This window comes from Hemicordylus capensis, chromosome 6, assembly GCF_027244095.1.
Source record: "Hemicordylus capensis ecotype Gifberg chromosome 6, rHemCap1.1.pri, whole genome shotgun sequence".
In the NCBI taxonomy this organism is placed as follows: Eukaryota; Metazoa; Chordata; class Lepidosauria; order Squamata; family Cordylidae; genus Hemicordylus; species Hemicordylus capensis.
The window spans coordinates 20,071,747-20,093,424 of NC_069662.1; the positions used below are offsets into that span (position 1 = coordinate 20,071,747).

Below are 21,678 nucleotides of genomic sequence, written 5' to 3' on the forward strand. Positions count from 1 at the left end.
GGTCTGGGTCTTTTTTCTAGGCTCCGGAACGCATTAATCCGTTCCCAATGCATTCCTATGGGAAACCGCTTTTCGACTTACGAATTTTTCGACTTACAAATGTGCATTCGGAACGGATTAATTTCGTAAGTAGAGGGACCACTGTAATCCTAAAGGGACCACTGTAATCCTAAAGCTCCCACTAGTTGCTTTGAGAGCTGAGTTTTTCACGGATAGCACTCTGCCCTTACTCCTATGGGGCTCAGACTGCCCACTCTAAGGAGATTTGGTATTGTCAATTGCTACCCATATGGTTCCAAAGAAAAAGAAAACCTAGGAAGTAAAAGGTTTATATTAAACTTTATTAATATTAGAATTGGAAAGTGTCAATAGGAAGATATATACATAGCTAATGAGACTCCCCTATTCCTCCACAGCTATAGAGACATTTACATGCCTCTTGTTTTGTGTTCCAAAGTAATACTTTTCTCTCTCTCTCTCTCTCTCTCTCTCTCTCTCTCTCTCTCTCTCTCACACACACACACACACACACACACACACACCCCATTCATACACTTGTTCAAATCTAAGTTTAATGTGGGTTACCAACATTAGCATGATTGTGTGAGCCCATGCCAAGGTGTGAAACTCAGATTCATCTTGAGCCATAAACCACCGTGGCATGGATTCACATTATGGGTTCACAGCTTGGGTTCAAACTATTGAGGCTATTCACACAACATGAGCTGCCTGGGGGTAACCCAGAGGTGGCTTGTGTCGTCTGGAGCGCCGGGAGCCCATGCTCCCAGAACATGGTAGCCCAACTTTGTAACCTGGCATTTAGCCAAGGTTAAACAAACCTGCGGTTCATTTAACCTTGGCAGGCAATTGTAAGAACCATCGCTGCCAGGTTAAAAATCTCCTCCCCCCCTCCCCCCCGCAGGCCTGCTGCCATTTCTGGCAGCAAGCTGGAGGGGAGGAGTACAATCACTGTGCTCTTAGTGTGGGGCACTCTGGGATGTGGGGGGGAGGCCCTCCCAGCTCTGACCTTCACCACGCTGCTGCTCGTGAGGGTGTGCAGTGTGGCGGAGGGACAGACAGCCGCTGCTTGACTGGCTGGGGAAGGCGGGCAAGCTCCTGTCTTCTCTTCAGCCCTTGCAAGCAGCAGCCAGAGACCGTGTGAACAACCTCATTGTGCAAACCAGGCCACTGTCTAATATCTCCAAATGAAACTCACAATCCTTTATACATACACCTTGTTCAGAGCTACACACACAGAGCTATGTACACTTGTATGCACAGTCACACATGCGCACGCGTACACTCTCTCTCTCTCTCCCCCCCTCATTAGGTGAAAACAGAGAACCATTTCCCAAGGGAGTAACTTATCACAGCATGCATGCTAAGCCAGTTGTCTCTTTTGTCCTGCCAACTGGTGAGGAGCATTTTGCTTCCCCACATTTTTGATCTGATGCAAAAGTGTGGTACTATCTTTATCATTTGGAAAGAGATCATGATCAACCAGCTTACTGAGCCATTACATGCACACATGCATAAGTCACCCTTGGCACCCATTTTTGCCTGAACAAATCTATCGAGCAAAAACATAACAGGATGGATTCTTTCTTGGGGGTGGGGGGCTGCAGCTTACACACAAGTTGAAATGAAAACACATTTGCCTTTTGAACATTGCTTATTTCCCCCCTTAAACACCAGGATTCTAATTTTGGTTTGGGGGTGTTACACCAGACACCATCCCTTCTCCATTACTTCAAAGCAATTCATCTCAAGGTCAACACTTTCCTTGACATTTGAACATTCAAGCTTGATTCTCGGTATTTGAAAACTTTAGATCTTCAGTGTGAATTTCTGGAATTTGAATGCACGCTTTAGGGTAGGGGTGCCCAAGTTTGACCTTCCAGTTGTTGTTGGACCACAATTCTCATCCTCCCTAACTACTGGTTGCTGTGGCTGAGGATGATGGGAGTTGCAGTCCAACAACAGCGGGAGGGCCAAAGATGGGAACCCCAGCATCAGGGTTAGGAAGTGGCTGTGGCTCAATCCCTGGTATTTCCAGCCAGGGATTGGAGGTGATGGGGAAGATCTGTGCATGTGACCCTGAAAGAGCTGCCGCCAATCAGAGTAGGGAATACTGGGTTACGTGGACCAGTGGTCTGACGCGGTACAAGGCAGCTTCATATGAGAAACGCAGAATGCAAACCCTCCCATTCCCCAGTTTCTGGAAACGGAATGGTTTCAGCTAACACAGACACAGACAAGAAACACAAACAAACGCAAATCAAACATGTGGTGACGGGGCTCATTTCTCTCTACCCAAAGGCAGGAAATCATAGGCGTAGCATACATTGGACAAGGGGATGCAACTGTCCCTGGTCCCAGACTAGTCAGGGAGCCCACAAGGACCCCTGCTGCTGCCCTTTTGCCCACTGCTGCCCTCCCTTGCCCCGCTGCAGCCCCACTGCTCATACTGCCCATAATCTTGACCGCTGGGGGGGGGAGCAGGCCACCTCCCGTGGTGGCAACGAGCAGGCATCTCCCCCCCCCCACTCTTGGCCGGCGTGTGGCTTCTCTCAGGCCTGCACGCCTGCATACTTCGAGTATGGACAGCACCACGTGTCATACTTGGAGTACGCAGGTGCACAGGCCAGAGAGAAACTGCGCGCCAGCCAGGAGTGGGGAGAAGCCCACCTGCCCGCCCGCTACCACCAAGGGGGTGGTGGTGGTGGCCTGCTCCCCCCAGTGGTTATGGGCAGTATGAGCAGCGGGATAGAGGCGGGCACGGTGGACAGTGGCAGGGTGAGTAAACCCCCCCCCCCAATCAAGCCCTCACAGATGGAGGATGTGTGGCTAGGGTGGTGGGGCACAAAGGGGTTAAGTGAGCAGGCAGCACTAGGACCTGCACGGATCCTGGCACTGCACATGAGTAGCCCAACCCAGGCTGGGCTGCCTAGCCTGGGTGAGGCTGCTCGTGCGAACAGCCTTTAGGTGTGTATCTTTTAGTATGCCCCTAATTATGGTAAAACTAGACGTTAATTAGGCACATGTCCCCGGCTTAGATATATCAATCCGGCAAGCAACATCTGCTACAGAAAACTCTGTAGCTGGTTATTTGAAATAAAACATTTGCAGTCATATTTCCACACTGGACCTCCCCAAATCAACACCCCAATATTTGGGCCTCCAGCTTTCCACACTGTCCCAGCAAACTGGTGACCGGACGAGTTGCCCAACAGGGCCTCTTGGACCAAGAGCAGCTTCACACGTTACACAGAAATCACAGGAGGAGAGGCAGCATGTCCTTACCCCCTTTCTTTTTTGGCTTCCAGTGCAGTGCTCCAAGTGGGAGCAGGACCACACACGCCCCAGTTATAAGTGTGCTCACTGTGCCTGCATCTGGAGCGCGCACACACACACACACACACACACACACACCCCTCACTACAGAATAATTGTCTGTGTTTCAGCTTTGCCTGTTACACCGGAAACATAAAGCGAGGACACATACAGTCCTCCCTTCTTTTTCATCCACTTCTGCTTACCATCTGTAGCCACCTTCTACTGCAAGCAATTTTGCTAATCAAATGCATGCAATTTCCCCAGCCCTTTCTAAATCAAATAGGGGTGGGGCTGAAGCTCAGTGGTAGAGCCCGCGCCTTGCATGAAGAAGGTCCCAGATTAAATCCCTGGGATCTCCAAGTAGGGCTGGGAATGTGGAACTCTGGAAAACTCTTTCTGGTCAGCATGGACAATACTGACTTGGATGGACCAATGGTCTGAGCCAGTATAAGGTGGCTTCATATGTTCATAAATGTTGGTTTCAAATGTTGAAAGCGTATCATAGCAATTCCGGTCGACAGCAATTCAGGGTGATACTTTTTCTATCAGCCCTTGCTTATCCGCTGATCTTGTCTCACATCTCACTTCCACAGTGGGTAAAGTTGAATACTGTCAGTAATGCCCATCCTGAATCTACAGGAAAAGGCCATCAGAAGTAACTGGAATGGAAGAGGGCAAAGCAGAAGCAGCAATGGGCAGAGTGAGATGGATTCAAGAGGGAACCCAGGTAACCCCACGCCAAGTTCATTTGCACAGCTCAAATGCAGACATTGTTGTGCCATGTTAACAAGCTCTGTCCACATGACCAAGGAATCTCATGGCCTTTTAACCTACCCCCTTCCTGGCCATCATGGGTCATTCACAGGCTTTTGTTTCACCACCAATTTGTGGACTTCACCAGAGGCAACAACCTTGCTATGCCTTCATGACTGCTTGTCTCACGAGGAAAGCGGCAAGTCTTGGGACATGGATCTTCCCAGAAATTGTTGCCTCTTCTGTAACTCCGTTCACAACTTGAACGTGTAAACAGCTCCAAGACTGAAGCAACGTCGAGAATTACGGTTGCCTAACTGGGCCCAGCCAGGAACTCTGTAATGGCTCCTCTGTGCCTGCAGGGGGCAGTTTCTTTCCTCTCTAAAAGTAGTGGGTTAAATATGCTTCCTTTGCTCAAACCAAGCAAGTGCACCTAAATTACTCATTTTTGGCTTTGACCAAAACGCCTGCATTTTGGTTCCCCTCAAACAAAAATACAATGCATTCCAGCAACTGAAAATGAATAAATGCTTTTTTTAAAAAAAGTGTGTCAACTGCCTTGCTCTAATCTACTTCCCAGAGAGCAGGAGTCCTGACTCCTGGCCTTTCTGCCTAAATCCCACCATGTTATTTATTTCCAAAATGTGGGGACCATGGTGAAATCTCTAAATATCTTACAGACCACCATATAGCCTAGTAATAAAATTCTGGTTAAAGACACTACACAACTCCATATAAATTACAAAGTGAAACCGTTAGCAAAATGTGTGGCCTGCATTCCATGGACGAATCTTAATGAGATGGATGTTGCCTGTTTGATGGTGATATTTCAGTACCTGATTGAAAAGTCGTCAAGGCCTATTGAGCTGTAGGGACCATTTCAGTGGAGTTTGTGGACAACAGGAACCACTGCACTTCCAGAGAACCCAAGAATCATGGAAACCGCCACTGGAGATAAAATACTGTACCAACAGAGCTTTCATATTATCTGACATAGCCTGAAACAATACTTTTCGACAGAGGCTGTCCACACATTCAGCGGCAAATCACGGAAGGCTCGTTCACATATGTATGCGCGTCAGTTGATGACTGCAACATCCAGTGATGACTTCTACGTAGGATTAGGCTACCCCCAAATGCAATGATTTTCAGTGGCGCTAGTTCACACATTCAGCTATATGCGTGTATGTGTGAACCATCTCTGAGTACTGAGTAACTGAGCGATGAATATTGACTGGCATACATTGCATGTGTGAACCAGCCTTGAAATCAGCTATACGGGATTTCGCAGATCCGGTTTAAACGAATCAGTTCTCTCTCAAACCATTTTTCCATTCTCTATCTCTGATTCTGACATTTCCAAATCCTACACGCGTATAGGTAGATTCAAGCAATATGCGGTTAGCTGTCCATTAGAGTGGTGATTATCTCACTATTTGCAGTCTTCCTACCCGCAAGTAAATGAAAAGTTTATCCCGCTACATGACGAGGAATGTTCCAGATGACCAGGCTGTCATGTGAAAACCGCAGTCATCAAGTGAGAAACCCGGTCAGCTGAAACCAGTTTCTATACACTGTCCAGAGAAACTGAAGTAGTGAGTGGAAGCACCACTGAATTAAAGAACTCTTAAAACACATTGATTCCAGCGGTATTCAACCATGCCTAACTTTCACTTCGGCCTTACTTGAAAATTCATGCCACTAGAATGGTGGGCCTTACTTCAAAATACAGGGAATGCAATCCTGATGTATTCAAATCAGTGGGAGCTTCTCCAGGGTTGTGAATTGCATTCAGACGCCCTGATCCAGTGCTCTGCTGTCCCTGCAGAAACGTTGCAATGTGAGAATCAACTCTAAGTCCTCCTATCCATCCTAGTTTTCTCTTCCTTTCGTCGGACCTCCAGTCACACTTGCTCCAACTTTCCTTTGCTTCTGTTTATCCATCTGTAACATCTATGCCTCCATCTCCCACATTCTGGCTCCCTCTTCCATTCTCTCCCTATCCTTCTGCTGCTGGATGCTGTCTCCTGCAGGAATCATCACCAGTGCTGGGTAAAATGGTGCAGCCACTCTGTGGTACAGCATGCTGAGTGGTTCAAACCCCAGGAGCTGCAACGCTTGCATTCGCCACTAGAGGGGGGGTGATGAGGAGGCAAGCCAGGCCCTTGGGGCCAACTCCGAGCTAGGCACATTTTGTTAGGTGGGAATGGCCACAGAGTAGGGGGCAGGAGACAGAAGTTGGGGTAGCGGTGTGGCTCTGCCAGTCCCTGCACCTCTCACTGGATGAGTGGGGCTGAGCGGTCATTGGTTACTGTACGTTTCAGCTTGATGTGAGCGAATGGGTTGGTCCTGCAGTGGGAAAGGGAAAACCAGAAAGAAGGAAAGTGTCAACGTGGTGAGAAGGAAGGCCCAGGTCTCAGGGGTGCTTTCTGAGTGTGTGTGTGTGTGTGAGTGCGCAGGCGGAGGGGGTGTCACTCTCATGTCTGTAGACAAAGGTAGGGTCAACATATTACAGTGAATGGTCAGGATAACGCAATGGGAAGCTGGCATTAGAATAGTCCAGATTTTCTTAACCTTGGGCACCCAGATATTGATAGACTACAGCTCCCATCATCCCCAGCCACAATGGACATGGCTGGGATGATGGGAGTTGTAGTCCAGCAACATCTGGGGGCCCAAGGTTAAGAAACCCTGGTTTATACCACTACAGACTGTGTGGAGGATAACATTTTCGAATGCTTCCCCAACTTTAAAACAACAACAACAACATACTGGCAAATATACAAACTAGCTTGGGATGGGTCAGTGGTAGAGCAATTGCTTTGCATGCAGATGGTTGCATCTCCAGGTAGAGCTGAGAAATACCTGTCTGAAACCTTGGAGAGCTGTTGCCAGATAGTGTAGGCCAAGGCTAAATAGCTTTGCCTCTCCTGCAAATGCTGGACTCAGCTCCCATCGTAGCTGACTATTGGCCACTGTGAGCTGTAGCCCAAGAGCCGGAGGGCCAAAGTGGTGCAGCCCAGATGTGGACAACACTGAGCTAGATGGATCAAAGGTCTAATGCAGTATAAGGCAGTTTCCTATGTTCCCGTGTTAGTATATCGGGGAGAACATTTATTTCTAGGCCAGCCCATTGCTGGCAATACTAGTTTCGTATTTGCAGGGAATTCTAATATAGGAGAGCATTCAAAAGGTGACCCTTCACCTGCTATCAGAAGTAGTACAGTCAGCTACCATCTCACTCTTCTGCAGGAGAGGAGAGCTGGTCTTGTGGTAGCAAGCATGACTTGTCTCCTTAAGCTAAGCAGGGTCTGCCCTGGTTGCATATGAAAGGGAGACTAGAAGTGCGAGCACTGTAAGATATTCCCCTCAGGGGATGGAGCCACTCTGGGAAGAGCAGAAGGTTCCAAGTTCCCTCCCTGGCTTCTCCAAGATAGGGCTGAGAGATTCCTGCCTGCAACCTTGGAGAAGCCGCTGTCAGTCTGTGAAGACATACTGAGCTAGATAGACCAAGGGTCCGACTCAGTATATGTTTCTTCCTATGTTCCTATATGCCGACTAGGCCAGACTCACAGAGCTGAGGGGCACCCTGAGGGTTTTGACCCTGGATCCTAAAACAGGGCAGGCTTCTACTAAAGCAGGGGGGTTCCCAGATGTTGCTGGACTACAGCTCCCATCATCCCCAGCCCCCATGGCCTTCAGCCATTAGGCCCGTGCCCTAGAAATACAAAATTATGTTAGGGTACGAGCAGAAGAGATAGGGGGTGGGGGTCTCACAAGAAGAAGGTTCTAGAAGCCACAAGGGGGTATCTTACCTTGAAGGAGAGGCAGCTGGACTCCCAAACTCATTTGCTAACTGCAAAGAAAGAAAGAAGCACATCCAGATGTTAAAGGATGCATTCATTTCAGGCAGATGGCCCACGGACACACACTCCATTACGCCAGGAAATCCAGTCAGTTCATGGAACTGGTAGAGCTTTGCCAAAAAGTTTCACTGAACTTTGAAACACCTCAAGGAAAGTAATCAGTTTTGTGAAGCAGTGGTCAACGGATGTCAAGCGGCAGAGAAACATTAAGAGGAGAGAAGCATCCTTTGGGTCGGTTCTCTCTCTCTCCCTCCCTCCCTCCCTCTCAAATACACACACTCACTCAGCATCCTCCAGACTCACCTGTGACAAGTCAGGGTTTAGCATGCTGTAAGGACGTTGGCGGGATGCAGGAGCACGTGGCGAAGGCCCGTAGCGTGGGCCATCGCCCCCATCAGGGCCAGCTGGGGGAGACCCAGCTCGGTCCAAGTTTCCTGTGCTGCTACTATTCATCTTGCTAAGTGGGAAGCCACTAGTAAGAGAAAAAGGAGAGCATTCGAGGTAAGCCATGGCAAACACCAGTGAGTCAGTTTCCAGCCATCTTGATCTGACCTGGTTATTGAAGGAACCCATCAGTCTAGACCAGGGATTCTCAACGTTGGGTCCCCAGATGTTATTGGACTTCAACTTGAAGTCCAAAAACATCTGAGGACCCAATGTTGAGAACCCCTGGTCTAGACTCCCAGGGCTTCGAGCGGCATCCCAACCACCACTGCTCTCCTTCCAGCGAATCTGAGTGTCATAGCTCCTACTTCCATGGGCCCCTACACTCTTACTCTGCCTCCTAAAAAAACTCCTTTGTACCAGCTCACAACCCTCTTTCTCCTCTAAAGTCAGTTCCAGCGTCAGCCTTCAACATTTTTATAATGGAAGCAATAACAACTGCTTCCTTTCTCAGGACCAGGTCCGAGCCAGAGTTTAAAAACACACACACACAGATAGCCTAATGCATTTTGCATTAACTAATTAATCAGTTCCATATATTAATTTCATACAATTCTAAAACAAAGGCCTAGGGCTTGTCAGCTGTCCCAGCACTCCTTTGCATTCATTGGCCAGAAGACTAGGAGATGGGATTAGATTTTAATTCTTAGTAAACAATTGGGCAGGATATCACCTGCCATTTTCCTTTCTACTTCCACATTTAGAGAGGCTGGAGTCTTATGTTTAAACATGAAAAACGAAAATAACAGGAAGGGGTTGGGATGGCCCTGAGGGGTGCAGCCTGCCCAGAGTCCTTGTTATGGTCACTGTCCCTGCTGAGGAGGCTGTAAAATGGTGCTCCTTGTGGAATCTGCTTCCCAAAGTGGACTGTTTCAGCTCACTTCATGATCCAGATGACTCTTACTGAATGAAAGTAAAGGGATACTAGCTGCTACTAAGTACCTATATAAACATTAGCAGCAGTACAGTCAGGGCTGTCCTTAGGGCAGGGCAAGCAGGGTGACTGCCCTGGGCCCTGCTCTTTTAATCCCCATGAAAATCAACTGGAAGGGGCCCCCGCACTGGCTGATTTGCCCCAGGTTTCACATCCTGCCAGGGCTCTTTAAGGACAGTCCTGAGTACAGTAGTACTCGTTATAAGCCACTGTCACCCATCTATTTTTTAAAATGTGCAACCAGACACAAAATGTGCACTTGTTAAAAAAAAAGTGCGGTTCAAAAGGAAGATTTGTGCAGTTAAAAAACTGAAGTCATGCAAAAAGTTGGATTATGTTAGATAATGTAAGAAGTGACTGATGACAATGGGACAAGTAAAATCCAGGCTCCTCTAGAACACAGACCCTGATCAGATGTGCCAATTTCTGCTCTCCCCACTGAAGACACGGTTCCCGTCCAACACAGACTTCACTGCTGCTACCCAAAGAGTCTACACCAATGATGATGATGATGATGATTTACGTTTTATATCCCACTCTTCCTCCAAGGAGCTTAGAGTGGTGTACTACATACTTAGGTTTCTCCTCACAACAACCCTGTGAAGTAGGTTAGGCTGAGAGAGAAATGACTGGCCCAGAGTTACCCAGCAAGTCTCATGGCTGAATGGGGATTTGAACTCAGGTGTCCCCAGTCCTAGTCCAGCACTCTAACCACTACACCACGCTGGCTCTTCCACCATAGTGGTGGTTAGAGTATTAGACTAGGACCAGGGAGACCCAAGTTCAACTCCCCATTCAGCCATGAAACTCACTGGGTGACTCTGGGCCAGTCACATATCTCTCAGCCTAATCTACCTCACAGGGTTGTTGTGAGGATAAACATAACTGTGCACTCCTATCTGGGCTCTTTGGAGGAAGAGCAGGATATAAATATAAAATAAATAAATATTATTGGGCTGCAACCTCCATCATCACCAGCTACAATGACCAATGGGGATGATGGGAGTTGTAGTCCAACATCTGGGCATCCAAGCTTTTCGTAACAGGAGACCCCTCTGCTGTAGCTGCTGGAATACTAATTCCAAAGATGCCAATTGTCCTGTCCAACTGCAGCCCAGCTGCAACCCCCCTGGAGAGCCAGTGTGGTGGAGTAGTTGAGCGTGTTGGAATGGAAAACTGCACTCTATTGTGAAGCTTGCTGTCTCTCAGCCTACCTCACAGAGTAGTTGTGAGGATAAAAGCGGGAAGGAGATCTGTGTATGCCGCCCTGAATTCCTTGGAGGAAGGGTAGGATAAAAATATAACCAATGCACCAACAATCCTCTCCTTGTGCGACTAGATCCCTATTTCCCAGCTTACCTAGTGAGTAGTTTGTCAGCCCCCTCGGCTAGGGGAAAGGGCCGGGTGTAGGAGAAAGGAAACCAGCCTTTCCTGTAATAAAAAGAGAAGTAAGTAGGGGGAAGGTTGGGAAACAGACTTTAATTAAGTCAGGAAGGGGGAAGACGCAGGACCTCTTCCTGGTCACTCCTAATGAGGTGGTGGGAAGATGAGAAGGCCTGGTTTTACAGGCAAGAAGTGGCAGGAATCAAGAAAGGGAGCCAGGAGTCCCGAGTCTAGGGAGGCAGTGTGGCCTAGTGGGTCCAGAAATGGTAGCGGTTAGGAGCCAAAGTGCTTGGTTTCTCAAGAGCAGGGGATGGACTGGGTTTGGTCAGAGAGAGCAGGAACAGCTGCAGAGTCAGCAAAGAACACTTTCGCTCTGCCACTGAGTCACAGGTCCTTCTTGAAGATGCAGACAGACAGAGTATAAGCTTGAAGAGCAGTTCCTCATTTATGTCTGTAGGGAGGGGGAGAGGAAAGACACTTTTGCAAGGGAGAAAAAAAATGAAGATATGGGTTATTAGGTTTGGCGGGGGGAGTTCAGTAAAACGGGGATGGGGGGTGGGACTCAAATGCTTAGCGGGAGATCTGGAGCCCTGGGCATGGCCCTCCTCCCTTGGCAGAGACTGCAGCAGGATCCCTGCAAACCAGAACCCTGATTTCTCTTTATCTGTGGACCTGCTCAGGTAAGGGGAAAATCCCCATTGGGATACACCCTTTGGATAGGGAAAGGCTAGCAGCCAGGACGATGGCCTTCTTTGAGGCAGGTGGGGTGAGAAGGCCCTCACTCACATTTTGGTTGCCTCGTTCTCCCCATAATGCCAGCCGTCCCGTGCCTCGGTCACCAGGAGAAGGATGGTGTCTCCCTCTTGGAAGTTGAGCAGGGTGCTGTTCTCGCCTGCCGCATGCGAAAATATGGCCTGGACTCTCCGGCGCTCAGAACGTGGAGGCAGGACCGAGAGAGGACTGATGCGTGGCAGGGTCTTGTTCTCCACTGTAGTGGAAGAAGGGTTGGGGGTCAGGAAAAAGAGGCAACTCCTTCTGGTATAGGCCCCCTGTTCACCCTAGTTTCTTGAGGCTATGATAGACACAAATATGTGGCTGAACCTACAGAAGGGTTAGTGCGTTGCACAAATTGCAGTTTAGGGCAGGGGTTTCCAACTATGGGTTAGGGGTGTAAACAAAACCAGTTTGCCTGGTTCGATCAGAATCCGAACCGGACTTGAACAGAACCGCACATATTCGATTTTGCCCCCCCTGAACAGAATCCCCCAGCTTGGCTCGAATTTGAGCCGGTTCGGGGATTCTAACAGGTTTTTAAAAAAGACTTTTAAAAACACTCACTGCCTCCAGGGGGCACTGCTGTGGCCGCGGGGTCTCCAACAGTTCCCTTTCCTCCGACCTCCGGTCTCACAATGGCCCGGTATGGGCAGTCTCTCTGTGCTGGCAGTGGCCATTTTGGAGGCCACTGTGCATGTGCACTGATCACCTGTGCGTCCCCGGTCACACAGATGGACCAGCAGCCTCCAAAATGGCTGCTGCCAGTGCAGAGATGCCCAGAATGGGCTGAAAATGGCCTGAACCTGGCCATTTCGAGACTGGGGAGGAGGCCGGCAGGGGGGAGGGGGAACTGCCAGAGGACCCCCCCCCCCACGGCAGCACGCCCCGGAGGTGGTGAGTTTTGTTAGAACCCCCATGCTGGCCCGGAGCGGACCGGGGGGGTTGGCTCGACCTCAAGACAATCTGGGCCCAGTCCAGCTCAAGAGTGAGCCCTTGAGCTGTATCGGTTCAATGGCGAACCGGCTTGAGGTCGGGCTGGTTCGCACATCCCTACTCTGGGTCCCCATATGCTGCTGGACTACAGCTTCAGCCACAATGGACTTTGGATGATGGGCGTTGCAGTCCAACAGCATTTGGGGACCCAAGGTTGGGATCCCCTGGTTTAGGATATTTATCATACGGGCCAGCTAAACCAGGCAGACTTTATGTTGGCATCAATCCAGGACGCTCACCTAGCGTTGCAAGACGGGTCTCCGTCGACATCTTGCGCGGCATCGGCAGGGTGCAGGAGTAGCTGTCGGCAGTCTTGGTCTGTGGGGGTGTCTGAGTGGTTTGTGTGGGCGGCAGACCCAAAGTGATGGCGATAGGCTCGCTGGCTGGGGGATGGCCCAAGTCCCGGGGTCCCCGTCCACGGTGCGAGTCCCCGTTTGGCAGTGGTGTCACCTCTTGGACTGAGGCACGCTGTAGAGGTTGGTGGGGTGGGGGTTGTGGAAGAGAAAGCAAGGAACAGTGAGACATCCTACAAAGGGATGTAGGAAGCTGCCTTATACTGAGTTAGACCATTGGTCCCTCTAGCTCAGTACTGTCTACTCCAGGGATTCTCACCGCTGGGTCCCCAGATGTTCTTGGACTTCAACTCCCATAATCCCCAGCCTCAGTGGCATTTGGTTGGGGATTATGGGAGTTGAAGTCCAATAACATCTAGGGACTCAATGTTGAGAATCCCTGGTCTACACTGACTGGCTGCGGCTCTCCGGGGTTTCAGGCAGGAGCCTCTCCCAACCCTACCTGGAGATGCCAGGGTGTGGACCTGGGACCTTCTGCATGCCAGCAGATGCTCTACTATTGAGCTACGACCCCATCCCCTGAAGGGAGTATCTTACAGCAGACAGTGCTTCTATGTAGTCACTCGTCACAATGCAAACCAAGGTGAATCTTGCTAAACACAGAGGGCGATTCATGCTTGCTGTCGCAAAAACAGGTTTCCTTCCTACAGATACCCAGAAGCATCCCACTGGTGCATCTTGACCTTAGGAAGTCAAGAGTGAAATCAAAGATAGAGGAGTGCTGGGCTGAGTATCACACTGGGAGCCTGGGAACCCCACCTGGATGTATCCTCAGGTTCAGGAACATTGAATTCCATGGGTTACAGCTACTGGGAGCTGGGAATGAGTGGTCTGTCTCTCCTCAGGAAGAACTTCCCCAGGAAGATACTCACAGGGTTTGGTCCCAGCTCCGATGGCTCCTCTAGGACTTTACAGCCAGGGATGGTGTCTGTGCGTGGTCCCGGTGCTCCCCCAGAGGGGTTGTTGGCTGTGAGCTTGACCAGGGTTAGCGCTCGCTCAGGTAAACGGGTGGGTTGGGTACACGATGTCTGCCAGATAGGCAGTTTGACTGCCAGCAGCTCCCGCACCTGCCAGGAATGGAAGGATGAGGAAAAGGTCCATCTTCTGCCTGTTTGGGCCCAGCAGCTCCCGCTCTGCAGCTTGGCAACGTTTGGGAAACATGCTTTGAAATGTGCATGCTTGCAAATTCATTAACCAGTGTCCATCCGCAGGTATCTTCCAGCTCTACACCATGGGAAGTTCTCATTTTACACATTTCGTGATAAAATGAACACATTTGCCTTTCTACAAAATTATACCCAAGGTATGATTTTGCAAAGACTTGCAAAGCATATGTAGCTTATCCGTTTCCCTTTCCTGATGAAGGAAGGTCAAAGGCAATTTCCATCTGAAGTAGACATTGAGGCAGATGCTGCTCACCTTGGTATGATAGGAGCTGAAGTGTTTGGAGACAGCACACTGGCGGTCCACCAGGAAGGAGTACCGGCGCCTTTCCTCAGTCAGGGCTGCCTTGTAGCCTTCTGCTATGAACCGATCCAGCTCGCTCTGCTTGGCGCTCATCACCTCCACGTACTAAGTCAGGGAAGCAGGGGGGACGGGGACGGACCCAAAGACATCATTCAAAAGTTAGGGGCCATCTTGCTCCCCTACCAGTTCACAGCTAGGCCCGTAGAGCGGCACCATACAGAACTCAAATTATACACTGTGGCCGTCGCAGCGACTGGATCTACCCCACGGAAAGTCACCTGTGCCACTCAGTTTGCTTCATGTTGAGGTGCACTTCCGGGAGCAAAGAGCCTTTATCATCAGGGATGGACACCAGGGGGTTGTCTGGGTCATCTGTCCCTAAATCACAGGCACGTAAGAAGCTGCCTTATACTGAGTCAGACCATTGCTCGGCCTAGCTCAGACCACTGCTCTAACTAGCTCATTATTGTTTAAACTGACTGACAGCTCTCCAAGACTTCAGGCAGGAGTCTTTCCCACCCTACCCGGGGGAAGTCAGGGATTGAACCTGAAACTTTCTGCATGCAAAGCCGATGTGCGACCACTGAGCTATGGCCCCCCGCTTCTGATTCCCACCCCCAATCTGGCCCTGATCTCTCACCCCTGCCCAGTTTTGAGGTAGAGACTATTGGCTGGCCCTTCAAACATTTCTTCTTTTCCTCCTCCTCCTCCTCCTCCTCCTCCTCCTCCTCCTCCATAGCCTTCAGATAGTATGGAATCTTTTGCCATAGGGATTCTCAAACTGTGGACCGAAGCTCTTGTGGGGGGTGGGCAGGTCACAAGCAACTTTAAAGGGGGTCAGGAGTCAGACGGGGGCTGTCAGGAGGCAGAGGCCTTACTCAATGTCTCAGAGGTGGGGGGACGGTCAGGAGTGACAAGCTCATCTGCCGAGAGGGAACTCTCTGCTGGCCCATGGGCCAAAGAAATGCCAAAGCTGGAGACACCAGGTAAGGTCCCCGCTTCCCAACAACTCCCTCCTGACTCTGGCTCCCCTTAAAAGTCCCTTGCAACCCCCTAAGGGTCCTGACTCACCATCTGAGAACCTCGGGTTTTAGGGCATCACAGTATCAAAACATTTGAGAGCCCCTGCTTTGCACCTTTTGACTTGGCGTGAATTAATCCAGAATAATTTCCACTTCCAATGCCCACCACCACCAGTGTGGATTAGACTCTGTGCTCCGTCTATAAGCAAGCATTGAAAGGTTGGGGAGAATTTATCAACCTCTTCATCCCCCATGAACCACCCCAATTGTGAGTACAAAAGCTTGGTAAAAGTCCACTGAAGTAACTAATCTCCGTTAAGCCGTCACGAGCGTGAACTCCCTTTATATCCTCAGCACGGCAGAATGAAGAGGGCAGGGGGCAATCCCATCGGATCCAGAAGACGAAGGGTTACCTCTGCACCCCTTCCTCACCGGCCCCCCTGCTTGCAGCTTCTAGCCTGAGTGGGCCTTGGTCCTGAAGTAATGGTTACCGCGGCAACAAGGTTGACAAAAGGGGCCTTTCCAGAGCCAAATGTCGCCGTTGCTGCCGGGATTCAGAGGATGGGGGCGGGAGAAGGATGGTGCGTGTGTGTGTCGGGGGGGGTGTAAATAGGGGATGTAGGGCAGCCAACCAAAATGAGAGGAGGAGAGGGATCTATCTGAAGGAATGTGTGCATCTGGCTCGTGGTGCGCGGATGTGCGGACACACACAACTGCTTGAGTATGGTGTGCTTGGATGCCAGAGGACTGTATACTCATTTGAGTTTGTGTACTTCGTAGGTGTGTATCACAGGCCTTGACACATTTTCTTTGGCTCTAGGAGCCTGCCCAAATAATCAGGAGCCAGACAATCAACACTTGACATAAATACCAGATTCAGTGATGGACAGTGTGGAGGGGGGGGGGCAATGGGCTTTTTTTAATGCCCTTTACTAGTAACATACTTAGAACAGAAACAGGCTTCCTAGCTCCAAAACGTGGACAAGTGTCCTACCCTCATGTGGGAGTCGTGTGTGCTCCCTTTTTGAGGGAACTGGCAAGTTAGGAGGGGAGGAAGTGATCATCCGGGAGAGAGCAGCTGGGTCGGATGATGCTGCCCTACCCGGCTCTCGTACCGAGCACTTTACCAAGGTAGGAGGAAACTCTGGCTGACTCAGCTCCTCTTTCCAAGATGATCACTTCCTCCCCCTCTGACCTTGCTTTCTTCCTTGCACACAATCACAAAATAGGAGTGTGCACAGGTCACGAACGAGGGTAGGATCCTAATTATGATCATGGGAACTTCCTTATTATTTAATAACGCTGCCTCTGAATATCCTATTCGAGGCACCATGGTTAAATTTCTAGGTGCCATGGCTCCCTGGTGCCTGGGATCTGTCAAGCCCTGATGTGTCACATACTGTGAGTCCAGCTCTACATGCAAGTGTTTGTGTAGCACTGGCTGTGTAAATACCAGCGTGTGAAAGCATCTCCCTTTATAAAGGAATGCAACATGCACTTGCGCGTGCACACACACACACACACACAATGTACATATGCAAGCAGTGTCGGTGTGTGTGCTGAAGGGCTCTGCCAGACTGGACGTGTTGGTATTTATGGCATGTGTGGATACTGTACGTGTGTTGAAATATATGCATTTCTCCATGTGTCCATTTCTGTGCATTATCGGCAAAAATCGAGTTTGCCTCTCTCTAGAGATTACATTGCCAGGCACGAAATGACCAAAGAATGTTAAACCCGTTAAAGACATAAACTACTTAGTGACCCCAATCCCAGCATCCAGACAGTGTCCGAATGGAGCAGGCAGCAAATCCAGACTTGAATGGGAGTGGTGAGTAAGCACTGGCTGTGGAGGGAGCTCCACATTTTCCATCATTTCTCATCATAAAATAGGTTTGCTACGCTGCATGAGAGAGGAGTTTATCATGCCTGGCCTGGTTCACACACTCACCTGGTTACTCAGTGCAGCAAACATGCATGCGTGAACCTGCTTGTCGAAGCAGAATGACTTGTTGCAGATAATGTGGGGTGGCCAACAGAAACAGCACCTCCTTGCTAGGCTCTCCCTACAATCCACCACAATGTGCGGGATTGTTTACATTACCACGTCGCACATTTCTCCATCTCTGTTCCGTATTGTTGGCTGCCATTGGTGGGATGGGGAAACACCTGATGTGATGATGTCATGAGGGCAAAGTGATCCCACATTACAGGGGGAAAGGGTAGAATGCAACACGGGATATTGTTTTCAGTGGCAGCTCTGTGGCATGTGCAACATTTTGTCCTGCTCTCACATACACACTATCAACAGGCACAAGTTCAGAAAATAAGTGCTTTATCTACCAACATAGGAAGCTGCCATATACTGAGTCAGACCATTGGTCTATCTAGCTCAGTATTGTCTTCACAGACTGGCAGCAGCTTCTCCAAGGTTGCAGGTGGGAATCTCTCTCAGCCCTATCTTGGAGAAGCCAGGGAGGGAACTTGGAATCTAGATGCTCTTCCCAGAGCAGCTCCACCCCCTGAGGGGAATATCTTACAGTGCTCGCACTTCTAGTCTCCCATTCATATGCAACCAGGGTGGACCCTGCTTAGCTAAGGGAACAAATCATGCTTGCTACCACAAGACCAGCTCTCCTCCAAATACTATAGTTACTGTGGGGGAATCTGGGGAGTGTCTTCATCTTATGCGGCAGAGCAGAGGGGTCATGTAGCTCACTGCTAGACTGTGTAGCCCTCTCCACTACTGCTGCTACTCCTCACTACTGTAGCTAGCCTTCTTCACTACTTCATTACTGCTGCTGCTACTACAAATATTTATATACTGCTCTTCAACCAATGTTCTCAAAGCAGTTTACACGGAAAATAAATAATACATAAATGAGATGGTCCCCTGTTCCCAAAGGGCTCACAGTCTAAAAAGAAACATAAGGGAGACATCAGCAACAGCCACTGGAGGGATGCTGTGTTGGGGCTGGATAGGGCCAGTTGCTCTCCCCCTGCTAAATATAAGAGAACAACCACTTTAAAAGGTATCTCTTGGCTCATTTAGCAGGGGTTCACAATGTTCAATTCATGTTCCACCTGTGTTCAGTGTACACACATACAGTTATGTTCAATGGACAAACATATCTGTACCTCACATTTCAGGGAGCTATGTGACCCTTCTTCTCTGCAGCATAAGATGAAGACAATCCCCAAATTCTCCCACTGTAGTTATAGCGTTTGGTAGATTTTTTGTTCTTTTAAAATGAACATGTATACAATCATTCACACAAAAATTGGTACAGGCAGACAGACAACTGTATGCACACACAATGCAATGTCTGAACAGGGCATTGAGTGGGCCCAGAGACAAGATTTTAAAATGCTGCCCCCCCTCACTGAAGTTCAGCTCATGAAGTAAAGAAATCATCCTAAATTTTTTTTTAAGGTTTTGTAAATGGTTGATGATGCAAGTCATTTAATGGTACTAGAGAAAGACATGCTGTTCTGGTAGCTCCAGGTCTTAACACTCACATCAATTTCAGAGGATGAATACAACTGAAGGAAGCCGGGGTGGGGGGAGCTGGGGGAGTCAGTCATGTGACATGCCTCGGGGGGGGGCAGGCAGTGGGCCCCCAGACAACTGTCTCCCCTTGCTCTATTATAGTTACACCCCTGCTTGGGTAGTAGCACTGAGAAAGACCTTTGTCTGGATAACTATTTCTAGCCAAGGCAGATTGTTCTGGTTTAGACCAAGGGTCCCCAAACGTGGGTTCCCAGATGTCAGACTACAATTCCCATCATCCCCAGCCCCAGAGGCCTTGGCCATTGGGGATAGGGATGATGGGAGCTGCAATCCAACGACATCTGGGAACCCATGTTTGAGACCCCCTGGCCTTTGAAGATCCTTGGCACAGCATAAGGCAACATCACTTATTACTTGATCTTTACATCTTAGAAATATGCTCTCTGGATTGCAGAGACAGTGTCTGGCTACTTCGTCTCCTGCCAAGAATGTCTGTCCTGAAATTCCATATGGCTCTTTCTGGCAGGACATGACACCATTTCCGGAGGGAGCATGTAACATTGTCATTGTTTTCTTAAGCACTTCCCCTCAGTGGGGAAAATCGGCTAGTGTGGCCCTCTCCTCCCTCCACTGATGACTTTACCTGCACTTCGCGATCCCCGTACTTTTGTGGGTTTTTGCTGCTCTGGCATTTCTTGCGCAACTTTTTCAGCTCGGCTTGACACTTCTCAATGGATTCCACTTTGGCCCGGTGTTCCCCTTGGTATTTCTTCAAGGTGGCCTAGGAGGTGGAGATGGGAGGGGCACCAAAGAGCATGATGGTCACTCAGTCTTAAAGGAACAGGATCCTTCAGTGTTCCCTTTGTCTGATAAACACATACACTGGCCCCCTGAATTGCTGCAAAGTTTTGAATCCTTTCAGATGAACAGGTAGATGGACAAATATATGTCGACGTGATGGCTGGCTGGAAATACCGCAAGTCAAACCCTCTGAGAATCAGCATAGTATAGTGAATAGATTACTGCATCCCCTTCACCCTATTCACACATTATGTTCAACACATGTACAATCTGTATACAGTGAATGTATTTATCAGTCTATACAGACGTACTGTTATTCACACATTACTGTATTTACTCGAATTGAAGACGACTCTGAATTTAAGATGACCCCCTTAAAAAGAAGAGATTAAAATACAGGTTATATCTGCATTTATTCAAAAGGAACAGGACTCTGAATTTAAGACAACCTCCTGATTTCTAATATCAAAAAATTTGGAAAAAAACTAGTCTTGGATTCAGGTAAATACAGTATATTCAACACATGTACAGTAGTGCCCTTCCTATCTGTACCCTGCATTTGGAGGCCTGTACCAAGGTTCCATTTTAAAGTCAACGCATGTACAAACATCCACACAAAATCATGTGTCGACACCTGTACACTTTTACAAAGTAATGTCTGAATAGGGCTCTTCGGCCAATAAAGTCACTGGCTGGCTTTGGGCCAAATACAAACTCTGCATCCTGTGAGAAAAATCTTGGGTCTTAGTTTCTCACTCTTATTCTGACTGCCCGGCCAGTTCCCAGCCCTCACCCTATTTTACATGGGCAGCAAATCTTTCCCCTTTTGCCCTGCCTCCAGCAAGAGACATAAACGAGCCAGAAGGGTGCGGAGAACAGGTTTTGTGGAGAAGTGCAGGCCTCTGTCTCTCCCACTTTCTCACGGTATATTACCACCCCACCATCCCCAGACCCTTAAGAAAACGGAATAAATTTACCAGCCAGGGGTGGGGTTTTTTTGCCCCTCACTGCTATACTCACAGGTAATTCCTGCCTCAAAGGCACTTTATACCGTGGGTAAATTTGATACCTCCCAAAATAGTCAGCTAAAAGGAATGAAAATGGAGATAAAGCAAGAGGTGGAACCGCTGCTTACATTTCTGAATAATAAAAGGTGCCTGCCTGGCAGCCATGCCATTTATCTTGGAGATCTTCCTTAATCTGAAGAGTGCAGTTACAGGCTCTATTGTTATTTGGCAAGGGAAAGGCACTCTGCACATGCTCAGAAGCACTCTATATCACCCATTCCAGGGCATGGATAGATTCTGGGACTGAGCCCTGGCAGAAGTTAAGCTTTGGATAGAATGTTGCATAGAAGAGGAGGATATGCATGGCAACAGACAAACAGACATATGTGAAATCACAAAATGGAAGGGGTGCAAGATTGTCTCACCATCAGATATTTGATATCCAGTTCCAGTTTATGTTCCAGCTGGGACAGTAGCTCTGAGTGGAAAAGCTTCAACTAGGAGCCGGCAACAGAGAAACAAAGAGGGAGAGAATAAGAGTCAGGAAAATGGTGCCACCCTCCCTTCCCCTCTTTTTGGAAGTCCCACGAATGATTGTGCGGCATGACAACGTATCAGCATAGCTGGGCTTACAGGTCCAATCTGTGGCAGCAGATAAGAGAAGGGGAAGAGGATATAGGTCTAAGGCAGGCCTGCTCAACTTAGGCCCCCCAGCTGTTTTTGGACTACAACTCCCATAATTCTCAGCCACAGCAGCCAATAGCCAGGAATTATGGGAATTGTAGGCCAACATCTGCAGGAGGGACAAAGTTGAGCAGGCCTGGTCTAAGGTCTAAATAGGCTCATTGGTCGTCAAGGCAGGCCTGATAATCAGACCTGACAGATCCATCACACAGATTCTCACCGTCTCCTCCAACTGTACTTGGATCTGCCGGTGGACTTCAGCCATCTGGAACAATGTATCACCTGAAGGCCAAGGGAAATGGAGGGTTAATACACTTCAGGAATTCCCTGGTTTATGAAAAGGGTCTTTG

The 21,678-nt window shown here is 49.0% G+C and overlaps 2 protein-coding genes across 7 annotated transcripts in view; one reads left to right on the plus strand and one right to left on the minus strand.

Annotated features, from left to right (window-relative positions):
* Positions 1-322: 322 nt before the first annotated feature.
* LOC128330228 (brain-specific angiogenesis inhibitor 1-associated protein 2-like) overlaps positions 323-21,678 on the minus strand; it is a 36,376-nt gene continuing 15,020 nt past the window's right edge. For all 4 annotated transcript variants that reach the window (XM_053262727.1, XM_053262723.1, XM_053262725.1 and 1 more), the window contains 11 exons: positions 21,549-21,610; positions 21,070-21,141; positions 19,480-19,617; positions 14,256-14,408; positions 13,709-13,903; positions 12,723-12,951; positions 11,503-11,704; positions 10,693-10,764; positions 8,259-8,427; positions 7,905-7,945; positions 323-6,438 (listed from right to left, as the gene is read on the minus strand). In XM_053262727.1, coding sequence (XP_053118702.1) covers positions 6,366-6,438; positions 7,905-7,945; positions 8,259-8,427; positions 10,693-10,764; positions 11,503-11,704; positions 12,723-12,951; positions 13,709-13,903; positions 14,256-14,408; positions 19,480-19,617; positions 21,070-21,141; positions 21,549-21,593 — 1,389 coding nt within the window. In that variant the 5' untranslated portion in view covers positions 21,594-21,610 and the 3' untranslated portion in view covers positions 323-6,365. The remainder of the gene's footprint in view (positions 6,439-7,904; positions 7,946-8,258; positions 8,428-10,692; positions 10,765-11,502; positions 11,705-12,722; positions 12,952-13,708; positions 13,904-14,255; positions 14,409-19,479; positions 19,618-21,069; positions 21,142-21,548; positions 21,611-21,678) is intronic.
* The window catches only part of LOC128330227 (toll-like receptor 13), a 44,038-nt gene continuing 33,718 nt past the window's right edge, over positions 11,359-21,678 (plus strand). For 2 of the 3 annotated variants that reach the window (XM_053262719.1, XM_053262714.1), the window contains exon 1: positions 15,064-15,289. The gene's annotated coding sequence lies outside the window, so the exon portion shown is untranslated. Of the gene's footprint in view, positions 11,397-15,063; positions 15,290-21,678 lie in introns of those variants that run through there. The other variant, XM_053262721.1, reaches the window with a different exon arrangement.